At 36.7% G+C, this 27,615-nt stretch overlaps 1 protein-coding gene across 1 annotated transcript in view; it reads left to right on the top strand.

Moving 5' to 3' along the window:
- GPC5 (glypican 5) overlaps positions 1-27,615 on the top strand; it is a 766,577-nt gene that overhangs the window by 131,668 nt on the left and 607,294 nt on the right. The window contains exons 4-5 of the mRNA XM_035564881.2: positions 9,665-9,798; positions 13,834-13,959. Coding sequence (XP_035420774.2) covers positions 9,665-9,798; positions 13,834-13,959 — 260 coding nt within the window. The remainder of the gene's footprint in view (positions 1-9,664; positions 9,799-13,833; positions 13,960-27,615) is intronic.

Below are 27,615 nucleotides of genomic sequence, written 5' to 3'. Positions count from 1 at the left end.
GCTACATTCATTTCTCTTCTTCTCAGTATTTGAGTATATGGTGGCACAGCTTTCAATACCTGCTTCAAGATGCATCATTTCCAATTCCCCTTCTTTCAGCCAATTTTCCTTTCATTTATGGAAATGCGAGAGAACATATTTCTCACCCTTGGTGAGAAGAGGTTCAAATCCAGTGTCAAGTTCACGTCTCACGCCTTTCTGAAAAGCTTTGTGCTTCTTTCAAACCATTTGCCAAATTGCCTGGGTTCCTCTTCTTCAACGCTTCGCTGGAGATACTCGTTTTATTGGGTGTCCATGGCACGGTGCTGGCAGGGGGCTGCAGGGCTCCTCTGAGGGGCTGCCCTACCCCAGACACAGCCACTTCCAGCCGGCTCCAACAGCCCCACCACAGGGCACAGCTGGGTCCAGCAGCCATGGGTGGGCACCTCTGGGAAAACATATATGAGAAAGGTTAAAAAATGTTACACAGCAGTTGTGAGAGAGGGCAATGAGAAAGAAAGTGAGAGAACCAGCCCTGCAGACCCCCCAGGTCAGTGCAGCAGGAGGGCAGGAGGTGCTTCAGGCAAGGAGCAGAAGTTCCCCTGCGGCCTGGGGAGAGATCCCTAGTGGAGCAGGTTGTCCTCCACCCGCTCACGATCAACACAGACATGGCTTTGGCAACCAACAGCAAGCAGTGCAGTTTTGCATAAGGTAAGTTCAGTACAGACTGCCAAATAATGTAGAAACATATCATGGCATGCTTTATGCATTCCTGTTTAATGTGCTTAAATCAAATGTGCATCACAATTAAACATTTTTTGTTAAATCTTCAAGTTTGCTGCACTTCCTTTTTAAAATTGAGATGTGCTTTGTCAGGAAATAATAGAGTCCTTAATATACCTTCTTTCTTGGGGGGGGAGGGGGGATGGACACATTTAACAGAAGGTTGGGCAAAATTTAGACAAAATGCACAGTTTAGACAAAATGCACAGATCCAAAATGGTCCTCCTCTTTCCATTGGCTGCATTCCATTGACCTTTTCAGACTCAGAGGTCTGAAAAATAGTGTGGAATAAGCATTCTGGACTGCCGTCAAATTCTGGGTTTAGATGGCATACTGGATGTCTAATTCTGCTTTGGCACCATGGCAAGCTGTCTGAATGTGTTCACTGGGAAACTAACTGAAGGTGAGGAAGATGGTCCAAGAGGCTGAAAATGCAACAGTGTGGTTCTTTGTATTTGCAGAAAGAGAAGAAAGATGGCTTTGCACTCCTTTCCATAAGCCAAATAAGAAGCTCGAACAAGTGTAAAGGAAGAAGTGAACCACAAATCCTTTCTGTAGTCTGTATTTTCTTTTTTTCTTTGCTCTTCCTTTTTCACTCTGAAACAGATTAATAGTGAGCTACTCAGCTGAGCAGTTTTCTGGTTCTCAGCTGGCCCTTAAATCAGCTCTTTGTACTGCAAGAGAAAAACTATATGATGGCAAATCCAGAGATTGTGAAGCAGATTAATTTTTTAGACTAATTTGGTCCCTTACATGACATATACATGTATGAATAAGTGACTGCTTTGTACATAATAAAGATCTTCATAGAAAACTGTTTTTTGAGGTTCAAATGAGAGGGTGAGGAGACATTGAAGCACGTAACATACAGACAAAAGAAGGAAAAACACTGATCTCATGAGATGCAGTCTGAAAAGGGTGAAAAATTCTCTGAAATGTTGGGTCTCAATAGCGGGGCTCCCCTCCCATCCCCACACCTTTTTTTTATCAGTGTTTTTTTGATTCTTTATTATCATGAAAAGGTAGACCTCCAGTTATCTAAGGAATGGATGGCAGTGACTTACACTGAATGAAGTAATGTATTATGACTGTTACTGTAAATGTGCATGATTTTATTGACATACATACTTCTGTTACAGACCTTGTTTTCAAAACTACTGTTGCCTTCACAATTTTGAAACTTAAATTGGAGCCTGCCACAAAGTGTAAGCCCAAAGAGCAAATATGCAAACGCGGTGAACTTGTTTTGCTTCCACAAACTCTTTTATGTGTTGTAAATTGTGATGTGATTCTTCTTTTAAGTGAGCAGCATGTCTGATAAAGGCTATAGAGCCCCATTCCTGCTTTTCATTGACAGTTGCATTCCTACTGAGTTTCTTTTGGTGACTCTGGATAGACTTATATTTAGATTTAATGAACAATTCTGTGGGTATCAGATGAGAAGGCAGAATAATGTTAACCCTCTACGTCAGAGCTATACTTGCAGGGCACACAGAAATAAGGAGCAATAAAGTATATTTTAACCACTAGAGAGCACAGATATGTCAGTCTCGGTACACACAGGGAGCTGATCTTTGGAAAGGACTACTGCCGGTTTTATATAATTGCTTTTCAGAGGAGAACCACAGAGTGTTTTCACTGAACATAAATGAAACACCTTGGCATCCACTGAAGCAGACTTGGATTGGGAGAGCTGGCAGCCTCTCACAAGAAGCAGTTTTGTTGAACTGCCTTTGAGGAGTCTGAACTGGCAGTGCTGTATTCTGGCTGTAGGATAACTTGGCCAAGAACATCAGGATTTCCCCTAACATTAAGCCATTAAAAAAAAAAAATCACTTCCCTCTCACTCTCATTCAGAAGAGGAAACTCTTTTTTACTGCCAGACTTACTGTTAGTCCCTCGTGAAAGGAGCAGCAGAATTGAAACAATTTAAGATTTGATAATTAAAAAGTGGAAGTTTTAAATTAAAATTATATTAAGTAACTCATACTTAATGAACTAGCAGATTTTATTTTATAATCACAATGTACAGAATGAGGAAGGAAATCAGAGATAATTAAAGACTGATAAGACATGAGACCAGCCTGAAGAACCCAGGCTGAAGCACTGGTTTTGGTAGAGGAGGAGGATACAGGTCTCAGTCACATGCAAGCCATGAACTGTGGGTCCCAATCCAACAGCTTGGACAGCAGTCTTTTGCAAACCCCTATAAAAAAAAAATAAAAAAAAAGATTAAAAAATATATATATATTTTGTAAATACCTAGTGTTATTGTCTCTTCTTTGGTCCTCCGTCTTGAGTATAGATTTCATTTCCCAGAAAGGTGCATGGCAATGACACTGATGCCCCACTACTACCAAACATAGTGGAATAATTAGTTCTCCAGTGGTACATTTATTTATATATCTCAGAAAAGATTTTCCTTTCCTTTTTTTTTTTTTTTTCCAACATATAATCCTCTTTTCTTTTTTCTTTTTATTTTTTTTTCCTGATGAGGCTACTACTTCTTTGCACTGGACACAACCCCCATTTTGAGGCTGACCACATCTCCCATTCCCTGTTCCCCTGTGCTGCTTGGAGGGAGGAGGTAGAAGAGGGAGGATGGGGGAAGGTGTTTTGTAGTTTGCTTTTAGTTTCTCACTGCTCTAGTCTGCTAGTGACAGGCAATGTATTATATTAATCTCCCTATGCTGTCTGTTTTACTGTGACAATAATTGGTGAGTGACCTCGCTGTCCTTATCTCAACCCTTGAGCTCTTTCCATTGTATTTTCTCCCCCTTTTCCATTGAGGAAGAAGAGTGAGAGAGTGGTTGTGGTGGAGTTCAGCTGCCCAGCTGGGTAAAACCACCACAACTCCATCTTACTTGAAAAATTTGTAAATACACTTTCTCATGTATCAGCTGAGTTTCTAATTATAGTTTTGAATAAAATTAATTCGTAATTATTTAACAAGTCCATTTAAGTCTTGCAGGTGATTATAAATTGAGTGTTTAATAATTTGTGCAAGCATCATTCAATTATCAGCTTTAGTCTGTAATGCTCTAGGCTGTTGTTCACGTTTTCCACTTCTAGGTTATGTTGGACTTCTCTCATAAATTCTGTAAAATGATGAAACCTGTTAGTGAAACTTATAAAACTTTAGGTTGCCGCAGTAACTCTGGAGTTTAAAGCTTTGGATGTTTAGGATGTATTACCAAGAATCCTGGGACTACAGTAGAGAAAGAGACTAGTTGCAGAAAAAGAATTAACAAAGAAAACAATACAGTATTTCCCCATGATCTTCCTATGTTGCTAACACTGGTGACATCCCACTGCTCTTTCCTCAGACAATCTCATTAACATCTTTTTCCCGTTCTGAAGAAAAAACATCCTGTTTTAACAAATGCTTGTTCTCACAGTATCTAAGAACTTGAACTTTGTCTCATTAGGGAGTCCTTTACTCTTTCATGCACCTCTGCATGCTCTGACATCTCAAAATACATTTTTCGTTGCAAAAGAAGTTTGATATTAAATAAGCAACTGTTACAAACAATAAATGATAAAAGCCTGCTCAAGTCCTTGGAAATACTGAAATGTTGGTGCTCCCTCTTGTGGTTTAACTGAAAGAAGAAAAAGCAAGTTAAACAAGCGCCAAGTGCGTTGATATACCGGCTCCTGCTGCAGGAGCTTAGCTGGGGATTATTACAAGTTAAGACGAGAAACTAATCTTGCTTTGAGAAATTGTCATTGTCACCTGCTTAGATGATCAAAAAGTGATAAACGCCAAGAAGCCATCCTTTCCTCTGCTGCTGGCAATGGCCGCCTAGCAGAAGGAGGTGCAGGACAGAGTGTCCTGCTGTATTGCTCTTCTTTTTCTCCTCTGTATGATGCACAGCCATCTACCTGCAAGGACTGCACATCCACTTGCAGGGTTTGAATCTGAATCAGGAAATGTTGTAAACTTGAACTGCCTTGTGTTTCTGGATAAACATTTTGGGCAGTTTGGTTAGTAATCAGTTGCTGGAAACCCTTGTGACGTCAAAAATCTCTTTCTTGAAGAAAGTGTTCAACTTGTGCATTCCTAGAAAACCTAAAAACATTCACTTAACCCCAATTTTTATTGTTGTTGTTGGTAATATAGTTTCAACAAGTTGTTCTGCTATTTTTTTTTTCCCCCACAAGTGTTTGAGGGGATTTAACTGTAAGGGGTGATGGCAAATTTGTGATCTGATAGCTAGACCGAAAGCTATCGATCAGTTACTGAAAGCACACCAAGCAGGCTGTGTCCTAGCCTAGTGAATAGGAGTGGCACTTTTATTTTCAGTCTTTAAATTAAATGTAGGAATGATCATTGCATTTCAGAATTAAAAAAAAAAAAAGTGAAATAATTTCGGTAGAAATGCTGAGGTCAGAAAGAACCATTTTTGCAGTGCAAAAAGGTCCCGAAGGATGTGACCAATTGGCCCTATTGAACCTGTGAACTGATATGGCGGTGTCCTGCTGTTACCAACATAATGCTCACATCGTTGTCCAGCTCTCTTTAAATGTAAAGGTTTATGACACTCAAGTTTTCCAAACTGTGTGTAACCAGAGATGTTCAACTAAATTGCACCAAGGAAAATCAAACTGTCATAAAGTTCGTGTGTGGCACTAATTGCAATTTAACTGCATGGTTATTACAAGAGCTTTTAATTAACCCAGTCATCATTTTGTGGCATACAAATTGTACATAATAACAGCATGCTGATTATAATGACAATAGGTTTGTCTGAACTGTGAAAATCGGGAGTTTTATAATTTTCCGAGGTTTCCTTTTATGCCATTAAATATTGTGCAGTATCTGTTTAAGAAAATTGGACCAAAGTGGGGAGATGGGGAGAAAAGAAAAAATCCTAGGAAGTTGCTTAGGCTTGTCTGTTTTAAAATTTTACAGTGGTCTTTAATTCTTTCTGAAATTTGGTGAGATTTGTAATTCTCTTTAGAATAATATTTTTGGTAATTGTTTCAGTGTCATTTTCCTCAGGGTGTTTTCAGTCCCCTTTGAGAATCATTTTATATACTTTTCAAGGATCTTGTGTTTGTGGCCAAGAAAATTGCTCAAATGTTTGTGGGAGTGTTCAGTGTGAATACCCTTTCAGTGCAACTGGAGGGCAGGACGATAAGAATACATTCTGATCAGATATTGCTGCAAAATGATCATTTGTTAGCTCATTAGTGTAGTGAGAGCAACCCCCTTCTCCCAAAGTGAAGATTCAAGTCTTTGCCTCCAAGGACTGACAGTAATAGCACTGGATGAATTTTTTACAGCCCAAAGGCTAAGAATACTGAGACAATGTGGCTAAAGGCTGTTAAAATCCTTCTGGAAATGGTGGAAATACAACTAACTGGCATTACACTTGTACCATGTACACTTTCCAGATACTTAAAGAATACATACAAAAACGAGTAGACATTATTATGGAAAAGTGTGCTTGCTTTTTTTTTTTTTTTTTTTTTTAAGTGTATCATCAGCTCTACAGTGGAAAATGAAATTCTGACATTTTAGTTTTAAAATATTTGGCTCACAGACATAGCAGGCATCTGAAGGCAAGATAGTACTACATGACCTTTTAATGTGCACAACAGCTTACTGAAGAAACTGTGTGACAGTGAAGACTGGGCCAGTGAGGGAGGCAAAGGTACATCTGGCATCCCTGCACAGTTAATGGTTTGAATATGACATAAAGATGACAGCCACCAGTGAACAGCTGAAAAAAACAAAAAACAAAACACAAAAACAAAACAAACAAACAAAAAGCAACAGATCAGGTTCAGGTGGGTGAGTGATGCAAGTGTAACGTGTCAAATAAAATGAAGAAACCAACACCACACAAAGCTAGCCAGGCAGGCAGTGTTCCCAGGATTTTTAATAAAAAAAAAAATTAAAAAAAAGAGAAAGGTAACAGACAAAGACATTATCAGAGTACCTGCTTGTACATGCTGAAGTAGCTCACTCTGCAGAAACTCTGTCTGAAGAAGGAAGTGACTTTGCTAAAAGTTAGTGAGGTAACTTTCAGCTGCAAGAGCTGTTGCTATCATTAATATAACAACTCTCAGCAGTATGACTACTGGCGTGTACTTCTTTGTGGGAATGGCAAAGTTGTGTGTGGTGCTGCACAGGCACTTTTTACAATTTAACTAATGGTATTTTCAGAATATTCCATAGATATGTATGCAAAGTTTATATAAGACTATTTTTTAAAAAAGATTTTATATTTGAAACGAAGGTTTATTTGTAAATGTATCAGTGAATGCAAAATTCCCCAAATCATGCTATGCATTTCTTGAGACATTCACTCAAAGTGAGTAAACAGAGAGAAAGGTCATGAGATAGTATTTTGAAGCAGCCATATAATGTATAAAATGAACATTGTCCGTACTGCAAGCCACTGTGACTGTAAAAGCCACTCATTTTCTTTATTTGTTCATTTTAGTTGGAGTAAAACATAAAGACATTTTATTTTAATTTCAAGGAATATAGATACCTGTGGATTCTCCTGCCTTCCTAGGGGAGCAATAGGAATACATATGGAGCAACAAATACATATGTTTTTTCAGTTTATTATAGCTGGAGCTAAATATCCCTTTCCCTTTTCCCGTTTTCCTTTTCCTCTTTCCCAAAGGACCATCACTCACCTCCTCAGAGCCTGTATTAGCTGGTAAATCGCTGACACCATGTTTCTCTGTCCCTAAAAGGCTCACACCATGCACTCTCTGAGAGTGCCAGGACAGCTGTGGCATCTCTTTCAGACATCCAAGGGCCAAAGTTGGCACAATGTACACACCTAACCTGTGCCTGTCATGAGACAGATGCTCCTTCCCAAACATCTGGATCTGACGCTCACTATTTGTTAAACCCTTATTTTTATTCTTGACGAGGCAAAACTTGTTAAAGAGTGTATGGCAAGCTAGGACGGAGGCGACCCAAAACATCAGTTGCTTTGTCATAAAAACTGATCATACCTATAACACTCCCACGCCAGCGTCACTTCAGTAGACAGTATGAGCAAAGTGAGTCAAGTAAAATGACAAAAGTGTTTTTTCAGATTGCTGCAGAGTGGCTGAGGGGATAGACTGCTGCAGCGGCTGGAAAAATGTTGGGGCAAGCTTGCACAAGAATAGGTGAAGCCTAGAAAGAGCATGCAGGGGGAAGGAGGGAATGGGAGCCCATTAAAAATCAGGAAGAGTGTAGGGTAATCTGCTCTGAAGAACAACTAACGGGGGAAGCTGTGGAAGAAGTGTGAGGGAGATCTGAAACTGAATTTGAGGGCAGGAACAAATGTAAGATGCTCTCCAGCAAGACACTGATTCTGATAGGAAATGGTCAGGTGAATATTTAACATGATGTGTAAGGTGTATCCTGTTAACCATATGTCGAGAGGCAACTGTAAATTCATGCACCTCATTTGAAGGGAATTAAAGCTACATATTGGCCACCTAAATTAAGACACATGATTCACAGCCAGAAAGGGCTGTTCACCTTCAACTTTACTCTCACTTTCTATTCATAAGGCTTATTGATATGTAGTAGTAATTCTGATTCCTTCAGAATTTTTTCTAAGCTAGTAACATTCAACAAGTCTTCCATTTTTACACCAGTTACACCACCATGCGTAACAGCAAAGAAAAGCATCAAAACTGCATATGTTCACTTAATTTTAAATTTTAAATATGTATCTTAACCAACACCATATCAGTTTTTAGGCATAAAATTGTGTGATACTCATTAAGGTGTGTAATTGTAACTTGAAATGTAAAATTAATTTTCTTTCTCTGTTCTTGTATTTGGAGATAAAAAATGCAGCAGGGAACGATAATCCCTGTTTTATAATATATGTACACTTTCCTCTTTCTTGTGAAAGCAGTTTGCCTGTGTTTGTCTTTCAAAAACTGTATACCTATTGTAGAGCCCGAAGTGATCTCCTCTGTCCCATTTAAGAAGGTTGACTACTTATCAAAACTGAGTTTTAATAAATCACATGCAGTATTAGTTTTTCAGTACTGCATACATGCTAGGTTAACGAAGATATGTGCCCTTCAGTCTGTTTAACATACTGTCTGACGTGATCCTCACCATGAAGAATCTCTTACTTAATAAATATGTATGGCACTAATTATTTTTCTTCAGTGACTAGGAAGACTAATGAGCTATGAACATGAACTGGTATCGTCTATAGCACAAAATGCTCACTATCACATTTTACAAAGAAGAAAATGGGAATTTGTGTGAATTTGTATCTATTGACATCTGGATCAGAAAACCAGGCATATAAAATCCCTTGGTATTTTCAACATCTGTGGTCTGAATCATTAAACATGCATCTTGGATCATTAAATTTACATCTTGCAAAGTTGTAATGCAGGTTTCCAACATGCTAAGTGTTCACTATATGCTCTGAGTATCTGTGCTGAACGTGCCATAATAATTCATCAACCCTGAAAGAAATCACAGAGTTCAATACATATTAAAAATGTGATTGGGGTGTAATACAGAAAAATGGAAATATGCTGCTGTTCACAACACGTTGTGATCTCTGAAGTTACTGTCACTGTCTGCATAAACATACAGTTTCTTGATAAAAAGCAAAAAAGCCACATTCAATAAAATACATGTGGTGACTTGCTTATACCCCTTATATTCCTTCAAAAGGAGTGATTTTGTTTGTTCTTTTCTTTTATAAAATGAAATAGAATTGTGTTTACTGCATTCATTATAGACATACTGTTGACAAGTATGATAACTAATGATATTTTTTGTAGCTAATCTTTAGCATATGTCCACAGACTTTCTTTCTTATTAAAATGGACTTAAACTGAATTGAGGGATATGTAATATTTTTTGCTTACATATGTTCTTTCCTTCTTATGACTATTTTTCCTTTAGGTGAACAAGGTATGTGGCCCTCCTGTAAGGAAGCCTGCACAGTCTCCAAGTTGCTCTTTTGATCAGAACAAAGATAATGAAGGGCTGAAGATGTTCTCAAGAGACAGTGAAGAAACCCTTGCCAACAGAAGAAAGTAAGACATTAGTTTTACAGACAGAAAGAAAGAATAAAGTAAGCCATTAATTTTACAACAGAATAGCTTATATTCAGTGCAGTGGCATGCAATAACAACTGCAAAGAATGAAGCATTTCAGCAACACAGCCTGCTTGGTTACATTTTGGAAAGAGTCATTTTATGACTTTATGACTTTATGTTTTCCAGTATAATGGATGTATTAGTGGGGTCATTTGGTGTGTTTTGAAATATTTAAAAGAGTGGATAACTAAAATATGAATATGAATAAGAATATCAGCTCTATGTGTAAATTTTCAAATTACATTTAAATGGCACATCATTGGGTATTACTGCATCTGTCAAGACCTGATTGTCCCTTTTACCAAAAGACTGTACAAATTGATCAGACAAAAATTATAATGACTTCATTCTTACATACCTTTCTATTGTGAAAAATGAGATAAATAAGTATTTAGGGTTAAGTCCTGGAGTTCTTGTTGAAGCAAATCCTGCAGATTTTTTTCTTTGGTTCTTTAGCCAGTATACAGTGAATTCAGGTGACTGCAAAGACTTAGGTATTTGATTTATATCTGGTTCAGCATTACAGCGTAAACTTTCCCTAACTGTGTAGGAGCTAAGTGTTTAAGCTGGCATTATATTCAGTGGGGAGGAGGACTCAGTACAGCTGCCCACACAACAGCATGAGTTCAGTGCCATTTGAGGATGCCCTAAGGTATCCTAACTGATCTGCTGCCCAGAAGGATACAGATGTCCTGTAAGTTTTGCCATATGTTGCAGCCTTGTGCAGAGATCCTGGATAGCTGAGGGCACCTTAAAGGCCACCAGATATTCTATCTTTAGACAAATGAATCAAGTCTTTAATGCCTGTAAGGAGTAATTGCACTGTAAGGAGTAAGGATAGTATTATTGGTGAGATTAAAGGCTCTATTAATGCAAATCATATGCAAAGGAAAAATCAGAAATTTCATTCCCATCACAGCGTCCACTAAAATACAGAGATGGTTTCTTTGGCCTCTTTTTCTTTCATTTCAGTTTGCAGTGCAAAAGGAGACTGAAATGAGAGAATTCCGAGGAATAATTACTAATTTCTGATGTCTGGAGAAGCAAATGTGCCCCTGAGCTTCAAAGGCAGACCATTCTAGCTAGTGCAATGTTCTTCATGTTCCTAAGCAAGTTCCTGATGTTTACTCATTGCTAGCACTCTGCAAACATAAAATTGTATTCTAATATCTCAATTTATCAAGGGCTGATCCATGATTCAAAAAAATAGTGTCTACGCTGACCTCAGTGAGATCTTATGGGATACCAGAGGCAGTGGGCAGCACAAAACGATGTTGTTTTCCAATGGTTTACCCCTGTCTGAGAAGCTGGAACCACTTTATGGCTTGCAACAGGCACTACACCAAAAAGATGGGGGATGTAGAATGAGGGGAAGAAAAGTTTTTGAGATCCACTGGCAAAGATTTCAGTTTATCAACTTCATATCATCTTCCCTTGCTACCTCCTGGATCACCTTCTTCCTTATTAGTCACAACCACTTTATATTTGTCTTTATATTCCCATGGGAACTGTAACAATTCCTCATACAGAAGAGCAACTTCAGCAAACCTTACAGCCTGCTTTTAAGGAAGCACGATTCTCCCAGTCAAGCTCCACTTTTTTTTACCTTCCGACCTGCTTACCTCTGGCAGCAGGGTTGCTCTCTGCAACTTTCACAAGCTTTAGCAGAAGAGAATAGGCTTCTCCTAAATGGTGGAGGCTTGATCAATGACAATTATCTTAGAAAAAAACAAGAGAACAAAAGGAATCCATTAAATGTGTGACTCCTGAGAGATCCCGTTTCCTAATTTTTCTCAAATCCACCTGCAGATGAAAGTTTACATGTACATGTACATTAAAGAACAATGCACATGTTGGACTACCTCTGCCTGAACTTTTCCTAAATTATTTTCACCATCAGAAACACCATCAATTTAAACATCAACATCTTAGGCAGGTATTTTCTAGCAGTATGTGAGATAAGAAGAAAAGGAAATTCCACTTTGCTTTAGACACTTAAAAATGTCAGATGAATTTTAAAAATTGCTAAGCAGAATATTACATAATAGCATGCAATCTTAAAACATATATAATGCTTTTTGCTTCAAAACTTAGCTTTGCAGATAGGTTATAACAAGGAGAATAAAATTGTAAGAACAAAAACAAACAAACAAAAACATTGCCAAATAAACAGATAAGAAATATTTGTAGCTTGCACTGTCTGGAATTGCACATTTGTGCTCAGCTGCCTATAATTACATGCTATCTGGTCTAAAAGATGTTGATATGAAAATTGACATTCAAACCATCTGCCCTTCTAACTACTTTGGTCAGACATCTACAGGGGCTGAAATCAGTTATTACTTCTGTATTAACTTCAGCTTTGCCTCAGGATGTATCTGCTAATAAACTAAATAACTGACCTTTCTGTTACAACGCAATATGGGATAATATATTGTAGCAGCTGTATTTATTTCCATTTCTGTATTATACATGGATTAATTGTACAGAAGAAGAAATTTCAACTATTTATTATCAGAAGACTTTAATCAGTAGTCTTCATCCAGAACATAAACACTATGCATTGTCAAAATCAAAATCAGTCCCCCTCCATGGGAAATGGAAGAAATTTGCAAACGTATTATGTGTACTATATGCAGTTTGGGGGATGGAACAATACAGGATACAACTATACATGGTTGGGAAAGTGCAGGTGAATCATATTTATATACTTAAAATAAACTGTGCATATACAATTACATGATGAATAGTCAAAAATGACCCTACCTGAGATTTTCAGAGCAGCAGTTTTAGACAGTAATGCACTTAGATCACCTTAAATAATCACAATAAATCTGAATCACGGTGCTTTGTGTAGAATATTTGCCCTACACTTACAATTAAAAAGTGGCTTTTAAAATGATAGACTATGTGTAATTACTCATGTTTTATCTGTGTTAATTTTGAGTAAGCAAAAATTAAAAATTTAATTCCATTTTAGATCAATTTAACTAAATGTAATGAAACGTCTAGAACTTCTGGAGCTTTTTTTTTTTTTTACAGCTCCAGACAGCATTCAAGAAGTTAACATAAAGACAAGCTTGCTGGCTTACAGAGCAGCGAGCACAGCATTTGTTGGTCCCTTTCTTCTTCATGCCTGTGGGTCATAGATAACTCAGTATACTGCGATATTCTAAACCAGAATAAATAAGTATTTTAATTTTTCACAGCAGGAATGGATCTTCCAGGAAGAGATTTTTCAATACATAAGCAAACAATTTATAAACAGAAATATCTCAATCCAGTTACAAACATACTAACTAAAAAGTCATTCATTTGTTTTGATTTAAGTGCAAAACCTTATCATTAGCTCTGGGCAACTTGGCAATTCTTTAAAATAGCAATACATAATTTATAACTTAGCAGCATAACACGATAAAATTGATGTCTTTTGGCAGACAGGAATTTAAGTATCCACTAAATATTTAACATCTACATCTTAAACCCATCCTACCTAAATCTTGAATTACTCCATAACTCTCACCAATACTCTTTCTAGTATTTGTAAGACTGTGTAGGGGACCAGTTAGTAGCACTGAAAAATGGATGACATTAATATACACCTGCTTTTTTATTTGCTATGCTTTCCTTTGGATCATTTTTTATTACATTTGTGCAAGTGTAGCATTGCAAGCTGTATCAAAATTATGCAAGAAAATTTCAGGATGGAGGAAAATAACCCCTGTTCCAGAGCATGAATAAATTGTTTAATTTTGACAATAAGAATATCAACTCTGTAAACTACTGAAATGTGTCAGAGAGAATCTAACTTTGATAATAAGAAATTGACAAATTGATTTAAAACATCATTGGAACCAAGAGAGAACATTAGAAAAAGCATATTCTGTATCTTCTTGTAGACATGCACAACAGCATAACTGCTTAATGTTATTGATTGACACTGTCTATTGTTTCCCGTGTTCCTCTGTGCAGAGAATTTATCAGCCACCTCCGGCTCTACAGAGCCTTTTACGGCGGGCTGGCTGATCAGCTGTGCGGTAATGAGTTGGCAGCTGCTGATGGACTCCCGTGTTGGAATGGAGAAGATGTTGTAAGAAGGTACCTTTTTCACTCACTTTTGTCTTTTCTTCTGTATTTTTCATTGCTCTAAATTAGCCAAGTGGAGTCAAGTGCATTGTTTCTCTGGATATATGTCAAAGCCCATTTGAAAAACAAGTCAGCATGGGTTTCCTTCTCTCAGGCATCATCTATAAACAGAATAAAAAAAATCTCCCTGTATTTATGTGTTAAAGAAAAAAGAATCTTACTGGTCCTCAGACATTTCTGCTTCAAAATTATGGAGCTTAACTTTACACTGGTTAGGAAAAGATGGACTGGCAATTACAAAATATAGTTGGAAAAAATGAATATGGATTTTTCTTTTAAAGGATGATTTTTATAAAGTGCTCCGTGTAATACAGAGTTTGTGGTATCAGATAAGCTGTTTGCTTAAAACTTTCTCTGGCTCTGAAGAATGAACTAATCTCTTAATAGATGTGGTGTCTCAGGAGAGCACTATAAGTTAAGGCACCGAGATAAAATGTTTTAAAGGTGAAACACATGTATTGTTTTATGTATGCACTAGCTTGGGAGACATCACTCAGTAGCAATGGCAAAGAAGAGATAAAAATAAACTGCTAGGCTCCTGGATGCATATCTCTGGAATCGATATGTTTCACAACTTACAAGACACTATCATTTGTGAATGTCAGATGGATTTTCAGAGAAATGATATCTGTGTTTTTGCTTTATTGCTCTCATCAAGAAAACAAGCATTTCTCTGAATTTTGTGTGGTGACATGAAAATATTAAGAGGTTCATTGCAATTATGTTTTGTAAAGATCATGCTCTTATTACCAAGATAAGGTAGTATCAAAGAAGGTGGGTAAAGGCTGTAAAGGTGTGTTAGTAAAATGGGAGATAGCTGGTACTAATCAGATCAGGCAATGACAGTCTGCATCTTCAGCATGGGTTTATGAAAAGCAGGTCCTGCCTGCCTAACCTTATCTCCTTATATGAGAAGAAGATTATAGGCATAGTAGATGAGGCTGTTGATGTTGTCTACCTGGATTTTAGTAAAGTGTTGGACACTGGTTGCCACAGTATTCTCTTGGAGAAACTGGCTGCTCCTGGCATTGACAGGTGTACAGTTTGTTGGGTGAAGAACTGGCTGGATGGCTGGGAGTCATAGCGGAGTCCAATCCTCTTGGCAGCCAGTCACCCAGGCTCAGCACTGGGTCCAGTTTTGCTTAACATTTTTATCAATGATCTGGATGAGGGAATCAAATGTACCTTCAGTAAGTTTGCAGACAATACTGAGTTAGGCAGGACCACTGAAGATATGAAAGCTCTGCAGAGGGATCTGGATAGGCTGTGTCAATGGGCTGAGTCCAATTGCAAGTCACTCAGCAAGGCTAAATGCTGGGTGCTGCACTTGGGTCACAACAACCTGATGTAGCAGTATGGGCTTGGGGAAGAATGACTGTAAAGCTGCCCAGCAGAAAAGGAGAGGGTGGTCAAGCACTGGAACAGGCTGCGCAGGGAAGTGGTGGAGTCCCCATCCCCTGGTGCTTAGGGACATGGTTTAGTGGGTGACATTGGTAGTAGGGCGATGGTTGGACCACATGATCTTGCAGATCTTTTGCAACCTTAGTGATTCAATGATTCTATTTAAGAACGTGGATGTGGTACTGAGACATGGTTTAGTGATGGTACTCAGTAAGTTGGCTTGATGGTTGGACTCAGTGATGTTGAAGGTCTTTTCCAACCTAAATAATTCTATGATTTTATGATTCAGGCATCTCTAAATAGGTTATGTAGGAGCTGTAATGTATTGATTAGTGATGTCTAAGAAAATCGTAGATATCCTTTCAGCAAACAGCTACAGATCTGCTTTTGTTTATCATCTTGGGTAGTCCAATGCTTTGCAAGCACTAAGGCCCAATAAGTGGTGGACCCTTAATACTCTCATTGTCCTAATTTGTCAATAATCTTCTCAGGATGAATTATCCTTTCTTAGATATATGTATTTCAGATTTAATTTCAACTTTACATCCTGGCTTTTATTTTCATGCTTTTCCCCAAATGAGTTATAGTACTCCTACCAAATGTTTCAGTAAGAATTTGAAGTAAGTATCTTGTAATTACAGATTTCCTAAGAACAAGTTTCTTGTATTCTTATCTTTATACGCATATGGTCTTACTATTAATATGTTATATATTTTCAAAACTATATTACTATACAGTACTATTATATTTTAGTCATTATATTATTACATTGTTACTGTTATTACACTGTTATATTTTAAGAAGTATGATTAGAAGCTTCAGTCCTTGTACATCAATGAAACATCTCATTAAATTCTAGACTACAGTGTTTTTTAAAAGTAATTTTATTTGATTAAAATATTTAATTAGCACAATTTATTTGTGGCTCAGCCTAAAGATATAGGTGGTGACAAGAATTCCATATGTTAAATGAAAGACCTCCTGGATCTTAATTTAACGTATACATTTCCTTACTAAGGTATTTTATTTTTATATAAAAATATATATTATTTTTATATTGACTTTGTCTCTAAATTTTAATGTTAACTTAGTGAAAGAGCTAACAGTACTATGTAGATAATATATAGAAGTAGAGAGAGCTGATTAAAACCAGAAGAGCGGAACGCTCTGGGTTACTCTAGGTTATCAGCTGGAGCTGAGACCTGTAGATTAGTTTTCACAACTCAACACCTCTACTTGCACACTATATCACGATGCATATTCTTCTGCTTCAGTGGCTGTATGACTGTTTTCTCACATCTGTCCTCTTCCTCCCATTCCTCCCATTTGTTTTGCCTCAATCAAAATGTCCTATTGTCATTTTTTTTATTTTTTTTATTTGTTCATTTGTAACTGAAGGGGAAAAAAGTCCATCCTGCACATCCTGAAATCGTTTATTTTTTCTTATTATTACTACTGAATTGCTAAGCTATGGAAAAAAGGGCATTCTTATTTTTACACTTAGGCAGTTTCATGTGCTTGCTATGAAAACAAGGCACATGTAACACGAGTTCAGGACAGGAGCACAGATCAAGTGTGTGGTGCCTGGAGTATTCTCTTGGGCTATGGAAAGTCAAACTATGTCTCAGAAACACTTTCAACACACTTAAACAAACAAATTCTGCAAATTTAAACACAAGGAGAATTTGTTCGAGCAAGAAAGGTTCCTAATCTGCTCCAAATATTGTGCTGGAAAATGACAGTTGGAATGGATCAATGAATCAATCAGCTAATTGATTGCATTAGCAGTCAAGCAGCATTGGAAGTGATGGTGTTTGAGGATATTTTGAAGAGAAATGAAGATATCAGGCTTTGGGAACATAGACTGAAGGCAGTGATCCTAACCACTGTACAGACAAACCAATTTAGAAGGGACAAAATGAATAGAAATACAAAAAACAGGGCAAGTGGTTCAAAATCATCTTGATGAAATTCAGCATGAGCGCAGTTACAGGTTTTTCAGGAAAATAGTGGCAAACTTGAAGAGTATTCCCAGGAGCATTATGAGAGCAATCAAGAATCTAGGAAACTCAGTCTACATAAGAGGAATGAAATACCTGAATCTGTTTAACCTGGAAAAGAAAGAGCGATGGGAGAAAAAGCAAAGCGCAAGTGGGCTGTTGCTAAGGGGAAGAAAAGTATCTATTATCTGTTTCTATAATGGCTAGGGCACGTAACATGTAAATTATAATTAAATATTTGAGAGAGATTTCTAGTGGTGAGGATGATAAACGACAAAAACTGGTAGTTTCGGGTCTGGCATTTGCCTGCAGGAAGATGTTTAAGAACAGGCAAAGCAAGGTACTGCAAAATAACGCATCAAAAAACTATTTTTCCTTAGAGATACTGAGGTGAATTGGATAACCTCTTAGGAGCTCCTTCAGCCTTCGGATTCTGAATCTAGAATTATCTAAATCTTGTGTTGCTCAACTTCTGTTCTCATGATCCTAGGATACTGTGACATTTTAGAAGCAATAATGATGTGAGCAGACATCATCTCTGTCTCACACACACACATACACACACTTAGTGAATTTGTCTGTGCAGTGTTCCTGGCTACTCAGGGAAAGGAGGGAAAAATCTGTATTGTTCACACTACTTAAATGTAAATGGATTTTATCTGTTTTGACATTCTATATCTCTCTCTGGTTTTGCTTTCTATTTAAAAATCATGTACCATTGCTGTTGATGACTGCAATTTTGGCCCTTCCATAGGCTACATAATACTGGTGCATGTGTATCAGCACCTGAAGAGATCACTAAGAATGTTTGCTGTATCTGTGTTTAAAACTGCAAGCAGCAATAGGCCCTGGAGACAGAAGATGGATATGTTAAAAAATAAAAAAATAAAAAAAATCTTTGCTTCTCTTCTTTCTCCTCTGTGCATTTTTTAGTTTAGGGTTTCAACAGCTAGCTGTAAGACCATAAATCAGATAAATCTTGTATCTTTTGCCATATTTCATACCACCTAAGAGATTATCAAGACTGGATGGGAAAAGGTCAAAAAATAGAAAAGAGGGTGTTATTTAAATGAAAGCTTTCCTAACGGTTTACATTTCATATGCTTCAGCTGCTTCCTTTTTGGCTTAATACACATATATTTTTTAAATAACCATAATATCATAACAATTTGGCCCTCGACTCTGAAACTAGAACTTGTTCTGAGTGTAGCCTGTTACATGGTGTAGGTTCACACTTTTATCAAAACTGAGATAAGAATCCCTAAACTGCTGTATTCATGTTATTTAAGAGAAGAGAAGAATTCAGTTGGAAGGGACCTTCAACGATCCTGTAGTCCAACTGCCTGACCACTTCAGGGCTAACCAAGAGTTACAACATATTATTCAGGGCAATATCCAAATGCCTCTTGAACACAGACAGGCATGGAGCATGGGGCATCAACCACCTTGCTAGGAAGCCTGTTCCAGTGTTTCACCACCCTCATGGTACAGAAATTTTTTCTAATGTTCGGTCTGAACCTCCCCTGGCACAGCTTTATTCCATTCCTGCATGTCCTGACATCATTTACCAGAGAGAAGAGACAGGCACCTCCCTCTCTGCTTCCCCTCCTCAGGAAGTTGTAGAGGACAACGAGATCGCTTCTTAGCCTTTTCTCCAGAGTAGACAACCCAAGTGTCCTCAGCCTCTCCTCACAGGACCTGCCTTCCAGCCCTTTTACCAGATTTCTTCTCATTCATGAGGTGGTTTAACTGACATTTATACATTTTTGGTTGTCCAGAGCACATGGCTAGAACGTGAACAGGGATGAATTAAAAGTCCACAGAGGAGAGCTGAATGTAGACTTTACATCTTGAGACCAGTGATTCCACTGAAACAAAAATAGATGTGAGGGAAGGAAATAGTAAAATTATGCATGTTGAAGGACTCAAAAGTAATAGGGATTATTAAAAACAGCTAATCAAGTTTGGAAGGAAGAGTTTCATATGAAACACATATCAAAAGTATCCAAATTAAGAAGAATTAAACAGCCTGATTGATTTTAATTGCTGAGCAAGCTGTTAGAAAATGATTATAATAAGCATCTATCATCGAAGAAATGTTTAGGTTTAGCTCAGCTCTTATGCTGGGGAAGGAATTTTCTCCTTAGACTCTTAAATATTCTGAAACAAGAGTTCAATCCCAAATTAGTTCTTAGCCAACAAAAGCAGATAAATGGTGATATAAAGAGATATAATGAATTCCTCTTAGTTTTCTTCTATATGGGCTAGCTCTCACATCATAATGAGGCAGAGGTGAAACTACTATCGAAGGCACCACTTGCAACCTATGCAAAAAAACAAAAAAACCTGAGCAAATTGAAATGTAAGAATAGCCAACTGTGGCTTTTACTGCTTTGCCTAATATGCCATTGTCAACAAGGACCAACAACAGATGCTTAGAGAAAAGCAACTGTAAATTTGTGTTTCCTCATAACTGGCGAATTTGGCAATGCCTGCCCCAGAACAGTGAATGTTCAGTCTTCTCATGAACCCATGAAATCTTAGCGCCGACAGCATTCCAAAACAAACCTAGCATTCCAAAACTAGGAATTGGAATCAGAATTGTTCACATTTTTGTTTTGACCTCCCATTGAAAGAAATCCAAATGCCTTTAGTCTGAAATATTTTTGTTTTGAACTGCTGCTACCCCCTTAGGGATACTTGGAAGAGAGGTCACCAGCATATGGCACCTGAGCTATAATGAAGAATGAAGACATCTAACCTGTAAGAATATGTAGCTCAAAAGGTCCTCCCTGAATTCAGGAGAATTTTTTCATTCCAATTTATAAACTTGCATTTGGAAAAGTGCTGGTGTCAGGTTATATTCGATGTCTAATCAGCAATGCCATTAGTTTTACCACTCCCACCCACAGCCCCAAAAAGAAACACCATTAAGTTAATATTGATCCTATTTTGGTTGTGAGAATGAGAGGGTCTTATGACATTTTTTTCTGTCATCACAGAAAACAAAAGACATTTATATTTTTGTCATCAACGTGTAATTCAATAATAACGATATTTGTCTAGTTGCTGGTTTTCTGGAAGTAACTTTTTCTTGCCTTTTTTTTTTTTTGAGAAACTTGAAATATTATTTTTACATTATCCTAATGAATTTGGGAATTATAGGGGAGGACATAATCTGAACTATTCCAGAGAAAGGCAAAAAACAGAAGAAAGAAAAATACTGGTTTGATAATAGATTGTATAAAAACTATGTAGTTTATGTAGAAGCTGAAATTCTGAACCCTTTGTCAGTTGTTTTTAGGAGATCCAAGTTTGATATTAGGTGAAAAGTGAAATGTTATATAATTCCTTTGTTTACATTAATTGTGGGCCTTGTTCTGTATTTTGTCAGGAAGTATACACACGTAATAAATCATTCCTGCTTTAATAATAGTAATGTCAGTTTTCAGTATATACTTAGATAAGTTTCATGACATTTCAGAATAGAATTTATTTAATTGTTTAAAAGCAGAAGAATATGTATTGCATTTGATTACCTGTAAATAAATGATCTGGTTATCCTTCTGTTTACTTGAGCAAATGCATAGTTTTCTGTACTTTTTGTCATTTGTCATGCACAGCAGAAGTTATAACGGAAGGGTTCTAATGCTGAGTGAATTTATTTTTAATAAGTTGGCAATAACTTTCAAAATGTATTGTCTTTTAAACTGAAAAGCATGATTTGAGCTGTGTTGAATAACTGCTAGCATATATAAAGTCTGAAAGATAGACAAGAGAAAGAACAGTGACCAAGGGTATTCTAAGAGTTTGAATTCTGGCACTATAATACCTTAATTCTGGAGTGTTTTGTTCTTTCATTTTACACAGCCATAAAGCAAACAAACAAACAAACAAAAACCCACAGATTTACTCCAGAATTTAGCATTAGAGATCTGTTGACTATTAAAAGTTCTTCTAGGGAGTTCAGGGCCACTTTACCATAGTTTGTGAAATGCAACAATGGAGGCAAAAAATCTGTCATCTGTTTTTTTGTATAGTAAGGTTTGACATTATTACCAATGAAAACTCATGGTGCATAGTTCAAAAGTAAGCCTGACGTAAAATAAATATGAATCATAGCTGATTATACTTGACAGAAGATTTGTGTATTTGTGCCTTATAAATATAGTTCTTATAAATGAAGTACAATCTACTTGGATTAAACTTTTATATACATGATACCTTTCAAGTAATATATTTAGTGATATTTTACAATAAGACCCCTTGCACAGTGATGTTCTGAAGCATTTTATATTTTTAAATGCAAATTATTTATCATCTCTAGCCATGGTAATGTAATTCAACAATTCTCACTGAATTATTTAAACAATATTTTGGGTTGTGAAAAATCTTCTCAGGGGTCCTCTTCTCACTGTAGTGTTCACAGCAGTCCTGAATAAACACTGCAGGTTTACTAGTCCAGGCAGGAACCTTTTGAGTACTTATGACTGCGCAAGTGTTCAGGACTTCAGCATTTGCAGGTTTTCCTTCCCACCTTTGTAAAGGTATGTTTCGTTAGCTAACGACTTTCCTCTCGACAGAGTTGTAGGTCAGATTTTCAATGAGCATCTTGCACTGACTGGATCTATACTAGTTAAACTTAAGATTCTGCTGTTTATTTTATTTTACTTATTTATTACATCTCCACAGCAGGCCTAGTTACTTCTGTTATCCTAAATCAGGATTGATTTTAGAAATCTGGAAATTGCTCAGGAATCATATGAGAAAACCACTGATTTTTTCTATATGTCTAATTGTGAAATTTGCAGTAAGCTGTTCTCAGCTCTTATATTGGTATATAAGAGCAATTTTGCTTTGTAGCCCTATTTTGGTGGGTATTCTGTAAATTATTATGTGTAAAGTCTCATTTCATTAATGTCATTTATGTAATACAGTTGATAAATTGGTATTATTGTAATTTTATTAATGCATTCAAAGAATGACAGTTCACTTTATTTATTCTGTAAATTAGTATTATTCTTTCCAATTGTATCAAATTATTCTTGCTGCTTTTGTAGTTAAAAGAATCATTATTTTCTCTTTAATGAATTAAAACTAATATGCCATTCACAACTGTGAGTCCACGAGCAACTACTTCAAAAATACAGGGTTGTCTGGTCTCTTTAATAAAAGTTACGATTTCTTGCCTACCTTAGCAGCTCAGCTTCTTGTATTCCTTTAGGATTTTATGATGAGAAGCACAGGTCGGCCTGTATTCATTGAAGTAACCATTTTGTTGTAGCTGTTGCTGTTCTAACACTGCATTCTCAAGGTCTAACTTCAGCACTTGTCCAAATGCGGGCACTCGGGGAAAATTATGCTGAATTAATGAAGGCTGTGAATTTAGAAATCAGTGATGTTAACTCATTTTTGACTTAGTTCATTGAGTGACAAAACCAAATTGAAGACACTTTGATTCAGAAAGAATTTTTATTATGAAGGTGTGGTCTCTCACACAGAAATGTAATGATGTTTTGCTAGCCCATTTAATGCATTTGCATCTTTAATATATTCTAAGTGATGTTTTGAGTTTAATCTTTCCTAAGTAAAAGAGACACCTTTGCTGCATGGCTTGTAAAAGACATAAGTGCCAGCAAGCCCTTCCATCAGACTGTTAGGACTCATTATGTATATTTAAGAAAAAAATATGCCTGCAGGAGGAGGAATTGCACAATAGCATCCTGCTGTGTAATACTGCTCTTCCTAATAAGTATCTACCAAAGGAATCTGAGGGTTGAGTCTCTGTCATGTTAGTTTTTAAACACATGCTTTGGCAACATTAATGTCTTATGTTAGTAAGAGCTTGCACTGTTGAAATTTTTGGTATTCTTCATCTCTTCTATTCCAGGTGCGTGTGAAGAAATGCATACCTGAATTGGCCTTTTGGCCTTTCTCAGTAAAGAAATATGTGGGCCTTTGCAGGACTCAATTCATTCAGTCTTTAAGTAGTTGGATAGAAATTCCTAGAAGGTCATGTTTCTCTCCATTGGCTATGAAGGGCATCAGTGTAGATGTCTAAAGGTAGTGGTAGAATTTATATTGTCTAAGTCTAAAACATCTAGAATCTTAGATGTTTTTTAGCAACAATACAATATATCTACACTGAGATGAAAAACCAAAATACCCTAAACACTGGGTGTTAAACCTGGGAGGTTGATCCAAACCCATTATGCTTAAGTCTTTGAGCTATTTTACCAAAATAGATTTGATCTATATTCTAAAAGTAATATATAGCAGTGCTGATCAGTTTCTGATAGTACTGGTCTTCTGGTTAAATTGATGTATGAAGATAACTTTGGGATAAAAGTGTGCAGGACCAAGCAACACTAGCTCTTTCTCAGTAACTTTGGTCAAAGATGAAACATATTCTTGAATAAGGTATACAATTTTATGTTTTGCATAATTTTTTGAAGTTGTTTGTTTGTAAAGGTTAAATAAAATTAGTAATGGATCTGGAGAGACTTAGAGTGTTTTTGGAAAGAATATAGAAATTTCCTTTCACTTTCCCTATATTTCCTAAGCCTATTTTATCATAGACAATCTATGATTTTCTCTGTAGGAGAGGTTATAGCATCTAGAACTCAGGTCTTAAATTTCCAGTTCTAATATAGTGTTATGAAAATTGGTATGTTCATGTCCTTTTATGAAATATGATGACAACAATATTTGAGGGAAGCTTATGTTCCTGTACACAAGTATGTTTCTACTCATCCTCCTATTAATATGTCTCACTTTCATATCCTGATGTCTGTAAAATCTTCTCTGAATCACACATAAGGACAGCAGTAACAGAGGAAGTAATAAGCCTATCCTATGTTGCAGTCTAATAAAACTGCATTTTTTTTTTGTTTAGTGAAATATTTCTGGAAGCTACAAAGATATCATGGCAGATACCTAAGATTATTGCTTTCAGTTCAAACATCGAAGCAGCATATTACATTCTACTTACAGAAGAATAGTATATTATTAGTGCATCCTGAAATCCTTGCAGAGAAGCTGTTTGAAGTAATAAAAGCTAATTAAAAAATCAAACAAATAAAATCTTTTGATATAAGGATGTTTCATTTTCCATTCAGAAGTATTATAGATGTGGTCAGTTAACAGGTGGTGGTACCATATGGTAGAAGAGCAGTACTGAACCGTACAAGAGTTCTGAAGAGCAGCTAATGGAGAAAGAACGAATAAATCATTACGGTTATTTTCTGAGCAAAGGTCTTTTATATTTGTAGATTATCACTATATTTTCCTCAGTTCCTTGAACAGCAATTCCAAGATCAGGGCAACTGGCTCTTGATTTCATGCATATCTAGCTCGGGAAAGATTTGACTATGATCCAAACCAACGAAAGCTCATTCTGGAGTACTGCCCTTCAGCCTTTTGACAGCACAGACTGTACTTAGAGATCTTGGCAGTACTCATTTAACTTCGAACCCATATTTTTATATCTAGAGAATTAGTGTTTCAAATGAGAATTTTTTCCTAGCCATTTCAAGAGTTGATAGATAGCCTGTGCCACCTCTTCTCTACTTTTAATTTCTTAGTGAAGGGGAATATATTTGAGGAATAAAAAAGTTTGGTAGAACAATGAGAAGTTGCTTAGACACTTGTGAAAGATTGAAAAAAAAATTCAGCTCATGCTTCAGTCAATACAGTTGATTCTTTTGGTTTCTTATCTTTATAATGCCATATTTGAGTATACAAAGGAAGACTTTGTTTTGGGAATGAAATTCAAGTGACATTTTAAGCTATGCAAAACTGAGGTGTCTTATCTGGACTCCTTGAGTCTGTATAGTCAATGGAGTGTGCCACGTCCTGATCAGTGCTTGTGGACTGCCTGTTTCTATCCATTGTAATCACTGGGAGTGAGCCAAGATGATCAGTGCAGAAGAGCTACATGGCTTAGGTGATCTGAATCGTGCCCTCACGGAGATGCAAGTCAGATGGAAAAAGTTTTGCACCGTAAAAGGACAAGCAGAAAGAATTCCAAACATATGTCATGACTCTCAGAAAGAGAGTACAGAAATGGACTGCTTCTACCCTGGGCCTCAGGGAGCTGTAGTTAAAGGTGTAACACTGTGCACCATACTCAGTCACCAGAAGATGACCACTGAAGGTAAAAGAAAAACAAGTTTTGTGAACATCAGCAGAAGCTCAATGAATTGCTTTTCCCTACATCCTTCTTTCAAATTCCTCTGCAGGAGATTTGAACTCCACTGTAGAGAGAGAGCCACTGTGGCAGATGCTTCAGCACTGCCATTGGAACAGTTCACAGAGATAGACAGAGCACATACTATGAGTCAAACAGATGCTTATGATTGGAAAAACTCTTGTCTCAGCTGTGTACACAAATTAGAGTGGAAGACATGAAGAGAAGCCATATGTAAAAAAGATCCTGCACTTGTTGTTCAAATGAGCAGTTTTCTCTAATACTTCCATCAAATTTTAAACTGTTTGGGATTAGAATTGACATAAACAGGAAATAGACCTTGAGTATAGAAAAGTTAGCAATTAGTATTGTTCTGCATAAGCAAGATTATTATTTCATAGGGCAGGAACAAATTCTTTCTCGAGGGACAGGACAACTCATGTCCTAGGAAGTCTCATCTGATAAATACACAGCGTAATTAAGCACCACATTCATTTTTCTCATTTTTTATGTGCATATAACATTGTCCTGAGCTAGTGCATTTAAACTTTTGTGTATCTGGGAGTAATGCAACTTCACCTGTCACTCTGCAATGAAGAGGTACACATGCATACTGTAGTCAGAATTACTTCTTTATTTCTTTCTTTCTTTATTTATGTCAGGAACGTGTTGAACATAGCTAAATTCACTCTACTGGGGAGAGACATGTCTCTGCTTTTCAGGAGACATGTGAACTTAGATAAATTCCCCAGTTGAATTAATTGTGGGGAGATTAACTTGGGGGATAAATGAAATCCTCAACTGAAATCTGTTGAGATGATCAGACAAAAGTAGAGATTTCACCCTGAAGTCAGCTTCCATTTGGGGAAGATAAGCCTGCGGACTGGCATTGTCAAATGTAGGTTCCAGCTGTGGGAAATTACGCTAAAAGTCTTGAGGTTGGCTTGTAGTTGAAGGGAACAGAGAAGCACCTGGAAAGCTAGAATTCCAGTAAGGCATGATATCTTTATTACCCAAATCTGTCTCTAAATATCATTGCTATTCTATAAAACTTTACATTTAGTAAAATTAAAAATATATATTTTTCTGCCTTTACCTTAGTTTTTCTCTTCAGATCAAACAAATTATATCTTGATAAGGTCAGAAACAACTTTCTGCTGGAAAATTTTGTTTCCAAACAAACAAAAATCCAGCACCAAAATAGTCACAATGAAAATAACCCTTGACAAATCCACATTAAAAGCTATTATGTTATGCCATGTTAAAATTAGTGTTCCTATTATCTTGAGACATGTTTTCCACCTCCCTGCTGCCCACTGAACCCCCACCCCCAAAACAAAACAAACTAAACAACAACATAAAAAACACCACACAAGGACACCAAGAGAATAGTGACAATTATAGGTTCTTCTGAGACACTATGGCTCTGTTTAAATGAGATCACTTTCCTGGAGGATTTGGAGATCTTAACTCCAAAACAGATTTCCAGCTTATAAACTGCCAAAAAGGTGAATAGGCAATAGTTCTTCACAGTTGCCAACAATAAATGATTTCTGTCCAGCTAACTTAAAAATAAAGATATTTATTCACAGAGCATGTAGTTAAATCACAGAATCACTGTGCTGAGATAGTGTGGAAACAAAAAGTGTACCTGGGTTCAAAGAAGGGCTAGACAAGTTAATGGAAGAATTCATCAATGACTATTGATGAAGTTATGATTTAATTCTGCTTTCTATAAATTGCCATAAACCAGGAGACAATACCAAAGGAAGAAGAGGGAGAAAGTGTAGTATTATGTTTTTAACAAGTTCTTGCTGGCTAACTTTAGACAGTGGTTGCTGCTACTAGATTGAAGCTTGCTTAGTGGAGATATTTCTTCAAGAATTATTCTAACTTCTTGTCCATGATACTGCAGTGAACTATTCTCATCTTGCAAAAAGAAAAAAAAAAAAAAAAAAGGTTATTGATGGGCACTCGAATATAAAACAATTTAATCTAATGATCAAGAAAACAATTTAA

This window comes from Cygnus atratus, chromosome 1 (assembly GCF_013377495.2).
Source record: "Cygnus atratus isolate AKBS03 ecotype Queensland, Australia chromosome 1, CAtr_DNAZoo_HiC_assembly, whole genome shotgun sequence".
NCBI classification, from domain to species: Eukaryota; Metazoa; Chordata; class Aves; order Anseriformes; family Anatidae; genus Cygnus; species Cygnus atratus.
The sequence above is the reverse complement of the archived record's forward strand: the minus strand, read 5'-3'. Positions and strand labels throughout refer to the sequence as shown.